This window comes from Priapulus caudatus, unplaced genomic scaffold, assembly GCF_000485595.1.
Source record: "Priapulus caudatus unplaced genomic scaffold, Priapulus_caudatus-5.0.1 Scaffold2234, whole genome shotgun sequence".
NCBI lineage: Eukaryota > Metazoa > Priapulida > Priapulimorpha > Priapulimorphida > Priapulidae > Priapulus > Priapulus caudatus.
Window position 1 is genome coordinate 6642 of NW_014579295.1, and position 11195 is coordinate 17836.

An 11195-nucleotide genomic window follows, 5' to 3' on the forward strand; every position below is an offset into this window, starting at 1 on the left:
AAGAAGAAGAACAACAAAGACAACAACAACAACAACAACAACAACAACAACAACAAAACACCAACAACAACAATAACAACAACAACAACAACAACAACAACAACAACAACAACAAGAGATTTAACTATGTACAAAAGAGAGATGAAGAAAAGTAAAAAAAATTCGCTAACCTAGCATGACGCAGCAATACGAACAAATACTCAAAACAAAAGCGAGTGGAAGCGCACACACTAGGCATCACGTTACGACGTAAACCGCCACGACAGACGATAGAACGAACTCTTCATGAATTCCTCAGCATCAGAACGCAGCGAGGCAATCACCGCTAAAGCGCACTCAATGCAGGGGCTGATGGAAACGCAAGTCGCCCACTCTGAGTACAAAGGCAGAGAGCAGACTGCAGTGCGTGCGAGCGAGCAAGCACACACGCACGCGCGCACGCGCACACACACGCACGCACGCATTCACGCACATACACACACATACATACACAGCCGCGCTCCGGCAGCAGTATTAAAGAATACCACCCGATGGCTGGGGCTACTCAAGCATGCGCGCACGTACGTTCCCATATAGCCGCACATTGATTTATCGTTTACTGCAACAATGCGGCTCGTCGTTCGCCTCAGCGCACTGATTGTACTCAACTATAACGACTATATCCGATGTTAGGGGAGGGAGCGCTCACTGGATGAACCTATGTTAAGAGCATAGGGCCGAGGGAAGAGGAAATGGGAATGTTAATGAACCCCTGAACAGAACTTGAAGGTTCGTACTCTCTTGCGCGGTCGATTCCTTAAGGTTGGTCGGCTGCTATACGGGAGGTAATTTAGCATTCTCTACTTGTGTGCTGTTTGCTCGTTGCTCTTACTCCCTTATCTCTATATAACTGGAAATGTATGTCCAGCGTGACTGATAGTGATATGAGGAATTAATTCGTCGTGAAGTAGCATTCGATTAACGGGTTGCAGCACTCGCAGTACCTTAGCATGAATGCCGTGCTGCTGTTAACACTAAAATGTGCACCTCTGGTGAAGCCATGGGATTCAGCTTCAAGCTCAGCCTCTTAGTGTCACTAAGAGATGGTGTAGTATTCTGCTATCACACGATGACTGCTCTCATTGTTATGTTCAACAGTTGCATGGTGGGATCGTGGGCTGGGAATAAACATGGCTGACCAGCAAAGTTAAGAAATGTATTTTGTCGTGTACATTATTGTCCCAAGTGATTAAATCCATAATCATCAGCAGCTATTACAGATGGGTAAACTTTGGCAGGAATCGTCTTCTGAGTGGTCAGAAGGACATTAGCATAACTAGCGCCCGACGAGAACCTCATGTGAACAGCTGGTCACATTCTTGCATCCCTATCATCGTATAAATGAACCGCTTCGTTCATGATAAACCAACAAGCAAACACAGCACAAGGCATCGCGTGGAGATGTATGCTATCCGTATTTGCCGAGACGCATTTGCATAAACAAGGCATCATCACCAAGATACCGGATTTACCTGCTGTGCTATTATCACGCAGGGATTCTTCGAGATTACCCACAGCGCGGTACCCGCTGCGCGTACGTCATGGAGAAGGATGAAAATAAAGCCGATCCCAACACCTGTTCCTCGCGACACGTGGAGATTGCGCGAGAAGCCGTTTAGGTACAAACAGATAAAACCAGGAACTGGTGTTGTGGGGGGGTGGAGCATCCGCGCATCCAATAAAAAAGATAATAAGAAGCTGATAACAAGAAGAAGCTGATAAGAAGAAGCCCTACCTTTGGTGCCCGTTGCCATGTCAGCGACTCGCTGGAATGAGTCGAGGAATGCAGCTGCGGCGAGGCTCGTCACTCTGAAAGGGAGGAATGCGGAGTGACGGGCAGCAGAGGCGTTACTACGATGCTGGCTTCAATATTACATGAGCACACCGCAGAGGAAACAACGGGAGATGCTCCCCCCTCCCGCGGGCCGGCAGCCATGCGAGAAATTTAACACGCGCCCGACGTCTGTTGAGTCATCAATAAGATGTCGTACAGTAGTGATCGATTTTTTTTACACGTGTACACCTATGTGTTTTGCTGATGGCGTTTTTATAGTGAGATGGAAGGCTACATAAAAGCCCTGCTGGATAGACTGCCAAATTTTATTATTAAAGTTGCCTGCCAAGTTCTTCAATGCCTGCTATTCTATTACTAAACTAATTCGGTTTAATTGAAAAAGGAATTGTATATAGATATGTATATGTTTAAATTTCCTACTTTAGATGCTGGTGCAGTTTCAGAGCCTTTGCTGCAAAATCTTCAAAGACAATATAACTTCCCTGAAAAAGAAATGAAAGATGTTATATTTTCAAAGTGTAATTTTTACGCTACAAAACTTAACTGGTGTCAGTTTGCACAGTTACACATCCCCATGCAAAGAGATTTTCGGTCAAATGCATGCACACAGTACCCACACACGCAGGCACACGCACGCACGCACGCACGCACGCACGCACGCACACACCCACACAGACGCATTTTTAATACCCCAACGATAACATTTTTTATTTACCAGATGTTATGCTGCCTGCTCTATATAACACACTTACCTTCATGTCATTGACAACACTCTGGAATAGACCTCCAAGGGCACTGCACTCCTTGTCCATGATAGCAAAACTATTCACGTCCACAAAAGCTGGCTGATGGGCGCTCACCTTCTCCACCTTCACCTTCTCCACTTTGACGTTTTCGTTGGACATCTTGCCGATTGAATCAGTAACTAATTACCACCGTCGCTACCAGGCAAGTATTGGTAGCTAGCAGTGAGGTTTGAGCCACATTAGTAGATAGATAGGGTGCAAATTGACCGACCTGTGGCCGGCTTTGCACCATACATGAGCGCCTACTGTATCACAGAGAAATCTATGTAGGTATACGTATTGTGTTTACTCCTCAGTGATTATGAATTGCTTGTTTTAAGAGGGTATCACGTCATTAGCTGATTGCTCGCCATCTTTACCTGTAATGAATTAGAAATGTAATTAGCATATAATCTACAATTTTTGGTTGCAACATTGTTGCCTAAAACGTAAATATACATCACAACCAACAAAGCAAGAATCACTGTTACTAGAGAGAATGGATCTTTGCAATAGTATCATAGGTTCATACTATTACTAAGTATGGTCAAAACTACCAATGTCGCAGCTTCATTAGTAGTAGTATTAATTAACGCAATAATAGGTTTACCCACGTTATATATAGCTCTACAACTGGTATAGCCTCTTCGCTCCCGCCACAGGCTCCAGTGTAGCGGGAGTAAAGGTACTACACGGTAAAATCGTCAGTACTGTTGTGATGCAACATGAACTTGAAGCCCAAGTCAAGTGAGCAAAGCAACATCCAATGACAATGTCAATATTTTGCACAGTTGATTCGACTAGCATGCACCTTCTAGTTTTAGCAAAAAGGGGTGTTTCTACATGAAACTCGGTTACTTACAGTTACGGTAGAAACTGATGAAACACGCAGCACTGCATTGTGATGATCAGCGTGCAGCTTGCAATCTCCTGCGAATAATGAAGTACTATCGATCAACAAATTTTCTGCTACTGAGGCTGCGGCTGCTTGGCACAAAACCTACTATCCCGCCATCTAGTGTTACGAAATACGAATGCTAGACAGCGCGTTCACTGCTTCGATAAGAAGTAGGTTATGAAAGTCAAGTTTTCACGTGTACTACTTGCTTCGTCAATGAATATTTACCTCCCGATGACTTTAGTCGAGTCACGTCTAGATCTCGCCGAGCCGCACGGGCGAGGGATCAGCGGCTCTTTTTTACCTTTGCTGTTACCAAGGGATACTTGTTAGCGTCGCACGCTGGCTCAATGATTCATCAATGCTGTCGCTGTGGTAGGCGTATACCGTGTAACCTCATCAATCACATTATATATCCTGATATATATGCTGTATTATTATTAATATTGGAATGTAGCCATTGCCTGAGGGGAATTTATAATTTATAAACATGTAATGTATATATGTCTCGACTTTGAAGACTAATCATTATGGATGAGATATGAGTCATTGTCACATTCATGACATTGTCATTGAGTGCAACCCCGTGCAATTACTAGTAGTAGTTCTAGTAGTAGTTCTATTTTAGAAGACGTCAACTTCAAGTTCATGGCAGTTTCGTATTACTAATTAGTATTGCTAGCATTTTTAATGAATAGTGAGCATTTTTTATATACAACATGTTTATTCCTGTGTTGGCAGATGGAACTTCAATAGAGCCGACACGTTATGAACCAGCTTCAGAACTTATTACATGATGGGCTTATAGCAACGGGACATGTTCACAAATGTGCGATTATAAGAAGGCAGGATTATGCTCTCAGGGCTTCATCTCATGGGTTCAAGGTTAGCTCGTAAACCCTCGATCGGTGAGACTTGGAGGTTCGCAGAAAATTTGTGTAATTTACTGTTCCATTCCACTCAAGATGTTACCAAGAGCCGAATATGCTAGCTGGCAAACGATGGCAAAAACCGAAAAGCACGTTTTGATTAATGTAAAACTATATAAAATAATTGTTGTAATTTCTTGACACAACAAAACAAATGCCTTTACTCGTCCCTACTAGGTTACTGAACTGGGCTAGACATTCCAGATAAATGTGCAGATGCACAGTCAAATGGATTGGGCAATAGGCTACTCTTAATCCAAGAAAAGAGATGTACGTAACAGTAGATACAATGTAACCTAACAGAGTAATTAACGTTCCTAGTACCCATTTTAGGTTAATTACATTATTTTATCCAGGGTAACAGTAACACACCCTTATCTACATGACATGCTCATGCAACCTTATTTTCAGCTATTGACTGCACTTATATTTAAATAAATAAAAATTATTTATATAATACTCCTATAACTTTGCAGCCAAGCCAGGATGAAGTGGAAGAGCTGACAAATTGCTTCAAGCACCTAAACTCAGTACGAGAAGATGGCATAGAATTTGAGGACAAACCATACACAGCTATTCGAGCTGACAAGCAATCCATCTATGCCACGCATGTAAGCACTAAAACATTGCATGTCACACCATCAATTCCTATAGAATGCATATATTATATCTGTCAGCATTTTATGCCACGTTGGTAAATTTTCTGCCACTACCATTACAATTCTGATGTATCCCAATCAATCAGACAAAGACATAACAGTTTTGCAAGTTATTTGCACATATCTGAAGAGTTTGCTGCCTGATGAAGCCGACTGTGCAATCTGAAATTTGAATCGATTACAATTGTGTGCATGATGCTTGCAGAACAAAGATGGCTTGGTTATTGTGAGAACATGTGTGTACGTTGTCGTGGCAACCTATCTTGAACACATGTTCCCAAGCGTATGTGTGGAGGCAGTGGAAAAGCTTGGTAAGAACAATCATTATGCCTTGTCGACCCCTTCATGTGCTCATTCAATCCCATTCATGCATATATGTTTTCCTCTCGAGGCTATGGGATTCAATTAAAAGAATGATAATGAATTTACGTTTTGCATTAAATTGACATTGCTGCGTTTCTAATCATTATTGAGTCCAGACAGTGCAGATTTGAATCTCTATTCTTCTTTGCAGGTGAATTTTTGAGGGAAAAAGATCAGTGAGTGAGTCAACTTGGGAACATTGATTGGCCTTTCTGAATAGTTTGGTCTTTTATCTTTGCTGTACCTGCAATTAGTTACCCAGGCTATATGATATGAACATAGTATGAACTTATGTTGGAACAAAGAAGACCATGTGGGAAACTCGTGAATGTTACATATGACTATATATCTACTAATAACATATATTTTGTTGAATGTATATATATAGCTTCTATGAAATCCGTATTTTCCAAGTGTTTGCCATAATGATATACCATGTACCAGGGTCAGGAGAGTGTTTTTAAAAGTGAGAGCCAAAACATGAAAAGTAGGTACCGTACCGTACCCATCTCCCCTGCCCGAATGCACACTTACGCAAGACCCTCGCACATGGCTCTTTTTTGGAAGGATACGATAGTTTGTGTGATGAATGTGATTTTATTCTTCCCCTTCTAATCCTGTTACTATGGCAACATCATTTGTCAAACTAGAAGGTGGGAAGTAGTCGCAAGGGATCACAGTTCGGATCCAAATGTCAGTAATTTAACTGTCAGATTATGGCATTTACGAGCATTCATTTTCAAGGTTTTCATACGCCACCATTTTTAACAGTGTTATTAAATTCCAGGTTAGGTTCTGTAGGTCCTAACCCTTGGGTGCTCTCACGTGCATTCTCAGAATTAAAATGTAATGAAATGAATGATTGAATGCTAACGTTCAGCATAGCAGGGGCCAGGACCGTCTCTGATTGTATACTTTGCAACGGGAGCATAGCTCCAGGCCCCCTCGTTACCTGCCAAGCTTCAGGGGATTAAATGTAGCAGCTGCACCCATAGCCTCCCTAGCTAGTTACTTTTATTAGCCAGATGTAGAGCAGTATTCAGCAGGGATATGATTGTACACAAATAACGTCCCTACACAGACTGAGGGCAGGAGTTCGATAAAAAACATACTGTCACTTACCCTATTACTGACTGGAAAAGCTAACGGGGGCATGACACCATCCTGCCCTGCTATGCGCATAACAAGAAGAACGTAAAGAACAAGAACGGTGATTGTCTAGAGAAAGACAAAAGTATACAAAGCTGTTATGTACACAAATAGGTCGGGTGTCCCAACGTCTATTAAACCACGATAACGCACCCAATATTCTCATAATACTGCAGCGAATCACAACAGTAATAGATAGCAGTAACAGTATAAATGGCAGTTTCAGATTTATAGAGATTCAGAGTCATAACGCCCCTAGGGTATCAGCCACTGCTTATACGACAATGCAATTCATATGCAATAGAAACGAGTCATACCATTCCAATAAGAAGTTTTTCTGGCACTGAGTGTTTGAAATTCTGTGTTCAGAAATTCACTTGTCTGATTCAATTTTCAGATTGCAGTTAGTTTAGATTGCTCTCATCCAGTGGTACTGTTATAGTCTAACTGTGCTGAGACTTTTCAGCCAAATATATTCATTGTAATAAAATATCAAGAAAACAAAACAACATGTGAACGAATAAAATATTAACTGATATATATTTTTTATGACACAAACTTTTTCTCAGAAACAAGCCAATAATAAATAAGCATCCCCCTCCACGCCGCAACACTGACACCATCTCTCGTTAATTCTCTACTAAAATAACATTGACCCTGAGATAGGTTTGCCAGCGTTATCAGCACATCCCTAAATATGATATATGGCATTTGCCTGAATCCCAGGTTACAACCAAAGCAGGTTAATTCCTCTCTATCCATTCCTACACGATCATGTTCATTTTAGATATATTTTTTATCATTATCAGTACAGCAATATAGATAGCATCAATTTGACTTGAATGCCAGATAACAAATCCCCAGCCCCAACGCGCGTCAAAAAAAATACATTCTGTGTTAGTGCAATATTGATACAAACACTCAATGTCCCATAACATTTTGCTGCATCGTTCATTCGATGTGAATACACTCACGTACAACAATCGTAATTACACAAGCTCGATTTGAATTATCCTAAATTAAGTTTCATCAATTCTGTGCATCCCAGAATCTAAATATATCACGCATGTTACTGGTATTTTGAATATTAGAAACAAGTGTCCAAGCTTGCAGGTGTAGGCTAAACCTCATTCTACTCCTAAATTACAAATTTGATCACATACAGTCGTTTTCCTTGACAGCCAATTTGTTCAGGTATTTCTTGTTGTTCAGAAAATTGCTCCATTCGCCTGCATTGCAAAATTTAGTCGTGCGAGCCTGACTCGAATTAATCTCACAGGTTTTTTCCCCATGGTTAAATAATTTCTGTTTTATGATTGATTACGTCATATGTTTCACGACATGTTGTTCGGTAATTGCCATCAAACTTGTCACGCGTTCCTGACATGCTGACTTACAGATATACTTTGATGCATTTAGGCTAGCCACGAAATGTGTAGCAGGTACGCACGCACGCACGTGCACTTGCACACGCACGCACACACACACACACGCATGCTTGCACACGCACACACACACACACTTGCACGCTTGCACGCGCACGCACGCTTGCACACGCACGTACGCTTGCACACACACGTACGCTTGCACACGCACGCACGCTTGCACACACACGCATGCTTGCACACGCACGTACGCTTGCACGCGCACAAAAGTATATATATTAGTATGTAATTAGTCACGATACGATGGCCACGATATGATTCGCAACACAGCTTCACTTGAGTATCGACACGTCACGATGCGCCAAAAAGAAATGTGCACTTAAATCAAGTTAACCGTCCACTCTATGCCTTCGTTAGGTTCTCAAAATCTCAGTCGGCAGCACCGTGCATGTTTTCGTGTGATGAAAGTATGCGAGTATGCCGACTTGACGATGCTACATTCACTGTACAATCACTACGCGCCTTGTAAATTCTTATTCTTATTTCCGCAAAATCGAACGACATTTCCCAAAATATCATGAACACCTTTGTTTAATAGTTTCTATTACGTAACACATCTATACGTGGCCAAAATATCACGATGTATCGTATTGTCTATATCCAGGCATATCGTCGCATCCCTAATTATATATAAATATGTACATATATATGCATGTGAGCATATGCATTATATCCAGAGTACATAATAAAAGTCTCCTATTATGTACTCTTGATTATATGCATATTGCGCATGTACATGCGTAATTTCGGCTGCCCCTCTTCAAAATGCAACTTCTGAAAAGCATCACAGACTGCTTGGCTTGACGGCATGCTGCATCACAGAACAAACCAAGACTGCAGCGTTACTGTCACTCCTTCGTAATGCTGCAACGCTATAACGAAATACCACTTAAATGCAACTTATTTCAGCACTCACAAAACAACGCTGCGTCTCCCGCGACCTCTCGGCTCATGTGACGCACCACCAGTGCTTTATCATACGTCTCACGGCGAGTTGCTGTCACATCTGCCCTGGACGTTTCTTGCCCTGTCTACCTTTGACGATAGTAGGGGACCATAGGAATGACCGATGGAATAGCTCTGTACCGGCTCCGTCGTCGCGACGACGGCTCGGCAACTCACCTCCGAAAACTGTTTTTCATCATCTTCAGAGTTTTCCTCATCATCGGTGCAACTTTCTTCTCGACTGCAAAGTGCAAGTGGCACGGGTGAATGTCTCGTGGGATTGCTCACCAGAGGAAACCCAGCAGTGAGATAATGCACAAGCGACGCCACGATGACAATTGTTAGGCCGTTCGGCGAAATTGAAAAAATTAAAAGCCAAATTTAAGATAGCATTGGCGTAGAGGTGGCGAGTCACACGGATTTACACCCATTATTGCATTATGGCATATTATATATGTATATATATATAATATATATATATATATATATATATAGACATACATATAATATATATTATAATTATTATATACAGATGACAAATACTAGGCCGTTTGCCGAAGTTAAACAAAATTCAAAGTAAAATTTAAGATGGCGTCAGCGTAGAAATGGGAGTCGGCACGGTTTAAAGCCGACACGCGCCGTACGTTTCTGGGCGCCGGCACGCCTATGAGTCGGCCCGCAGCGCGGAGACCGGGTCCTGCGTCCATCTCCCTCATCCGCTCACCGGGCACTTCTGCGCACCGTCTTCTTCTCGTCACCTTAGTGTGGCCGCGGTGCTGAGAGCTGCTGCGACGCACGTCGCGAGGGCGTGCTTCGCGCGGGTTAACGTATTGCACTATTGTTGTTGCCCACTGAACAACAGGCCAGTCAGTGTGATTGCACAATTGCCGACAGGCTGTGAAGTCAATGCATAAAGCATCCAGGATTGAACTTTTTAAAGGATTATTCGAAATCATTGACTCCATAATGCAGCATCTGTAAAAAAATATAGCAATATGTCCAGCTTCGTAGGCGATATATTTCTGATTACCACTTGAAAACAGCTAAGAATGCATCGCTGTTAGCGCATGAAATTGGATTGAATACGCGCGTAACGCCATGCCATATTTGCATTATACGATCATAATTTGCAAATGGGTTTATGCCACCCAGTATAGTGCACCTATTCAAGACAAAAGGGCAATCTGATTCTGTGTAGTTTACTCCGGTATTTTTTTTTAATTGAGCCAATATCTGCGTGCTTATCGCGAGATAGTCTGGAGATGCGTCAAGAATATGAGTCCGAAATCAAAATAGTAATCAAAATTCGATCGTGCTGGTTACATATAGCTAAGCCTAGTACGAGGTTTAAGAAACTATGTTAGCACTTACTTCTAGACAGTCGCTAAGTTACTCAGGGAACTAACAGCTTAGCGGTATCACAGTACTGCCAATACATAACAAGGATTTAAAGGCGTAATCACAGGACTTTATTGTGCATCGTTACGGCATCTAAATATTTTCAAGACTCGCCCCCCCAAAGTACGGACGCGCACCACGCCCGTGTGTCTCTATGAATTCACTTGAGGTCGCAATGCAACCAATAAAGGTTCCTGATTTTTCTAATTATAGCTGACCACGAGTTTACCCAAGTGAAACCCCTCTGGCAATACATTGCAGTGAGCTACCAGTGCCAGCAGATTGCCAACACATATTTAAGCAATCTGTAGTTTCTGGCATCAAATTAGTAGTTCGAGGGTCACGATCATGACCAGTTTGTGCTAGGGGTCGCACATTTTTGGGATGACAGTCAAAATTCGTAGTTTGATATCAAACGTGGTCGAAGTTGGTGCAAATAGGATAGAAACTAGATATAAATACGGAAATCATAGTGTTGGCATCTCTGCAGCCCACGCGCCTTTGATCAACGTCTTAATCACTAGCTTGCGCCAGAATTCGCTCTGCCATTTGAATTAATTACGTTCGGTAGTTTAAGAAACAATTAGCATCACCTGCGTGCGGCTTCGCAAATCCGACTTTGCTTGCGATTTGACAGTGATGTTCTTCAGGCTTTGCCTCTCGTCTCGTGCATTAGCCTCTACAAAGGACACATCGCACTGTCAGTATCAATTACCTCAATCACAAGCGCAACCTCTTGGTTCGTGGGCCCTTGGTGTTTTTGCCCCACCCCTACACTTGAGTAACTATA

The 11195-nt window shown here is 42.2% G+C and overlaps 3 protein-coding genes across 5 annotated transcripts in view; 1 reads left to right on the forward strand and 2 right to left on the reverse strand.

Annotated features, from left to right (window-relative positions):
* Positions 1 to 1774: 1774 nt before the first annotated feature.
* LOC106818425 (MTSS1-like protein) lies at positions 1775 to 2846 on the reverse strand (the record flags this gene model as incomplete). Its single annotated transcript, XM_014823134.1, has 3 exons — positions 2587 to 2846; positions 2255 to 2316; positions 1775 to 1848 (listed from the first exon to the last, which is right to left on the reverse strand). Coding segments are annotated over exons 1-3 (289 nt in total), but the record flags the coding sequence as incomplete, so codon positions are not given.
* A 1019-nt stretch (positions 2847 to 3865) lies between these two features.
* On the forward strand, positions 3866 to 5876 carry LOC106818428 (profilin-4-like). 3 transcript variants are annotated; one of them, XM_014823138.1, is made up of 5 exons: positions 3866 to 3892; positions 4259 to 4402; positions 4923 to 5057; positions 5311 to 5416; positions 5620 to 5876. In XM_014823138.1, exons 2-5 carry the CDS (start codon positions 4286 to 4288, stop codon positions 5646 to 5648), a joined length of 387 nt encoding a protein of 128 aa, XP_014678624.1. In that variant the 5' UTR covers positions 3866 to 3892; positions 4259 to 4285; the 3' UTR covers positions 5649 to 5876. The 3 variants fall into 3 exon arrangements, with proteins under 3 accessions (XP_014678624.1, XP_014678625.1, XP_014678623.1); XM_014823139.1 differs by lacking the exon at positions 3866 to 3892 and adding an exon at positions 3974 to 4009; XM_014823137.1 differs by lacking the exon at positions 3866 to 3892 and having other exon boundaries at positions 4254 to 4402.
* Positions 5877 to 8231: 2355 nt separating this feature from the next.
* LOC106818426 (transcription elongation factor B polypeptide 3-like) overlaps positions 8232 to 11195 on the reverse strand; it is a 12047-nt gene continuing 9083 nt past the window's right edge. The window contains exon 11 of the mRNA XM_014823135.1: positions 8232 to 9248. Within this exon, the coding sequence (XP_014678621.1) occupies positions 9181 to 9248 (68 nt within the window). The 3' untranslated portion in view covers positions 8232 to 9180. The remainder of the gene's footprint in view (positions 9249 to 11195) is intronic.

Coding starts and splice junctions, on each gene's coding strand:
- LOC106818428 (XM_014823138.1), top strand. CDS start 4,286: ATGAACCAGCTTCAGAACTTATTACATGATGGGCTTATAGCAACGGGA. Junction 5,058..5,310: donor AATCCATCTATGCCACGCAT/GTAAGCACTAAA, acceptor TGATGCTTGCAG/AACAAAGATGGCTTGGTTAT. Junction 5,417..5,619: donor GGAGGCAGTGGAAAAGCTTG/GTAAGAACAATC, acceptor TCTTCTTTGCAG/GTGAATTTTTGAGGGAAAAA.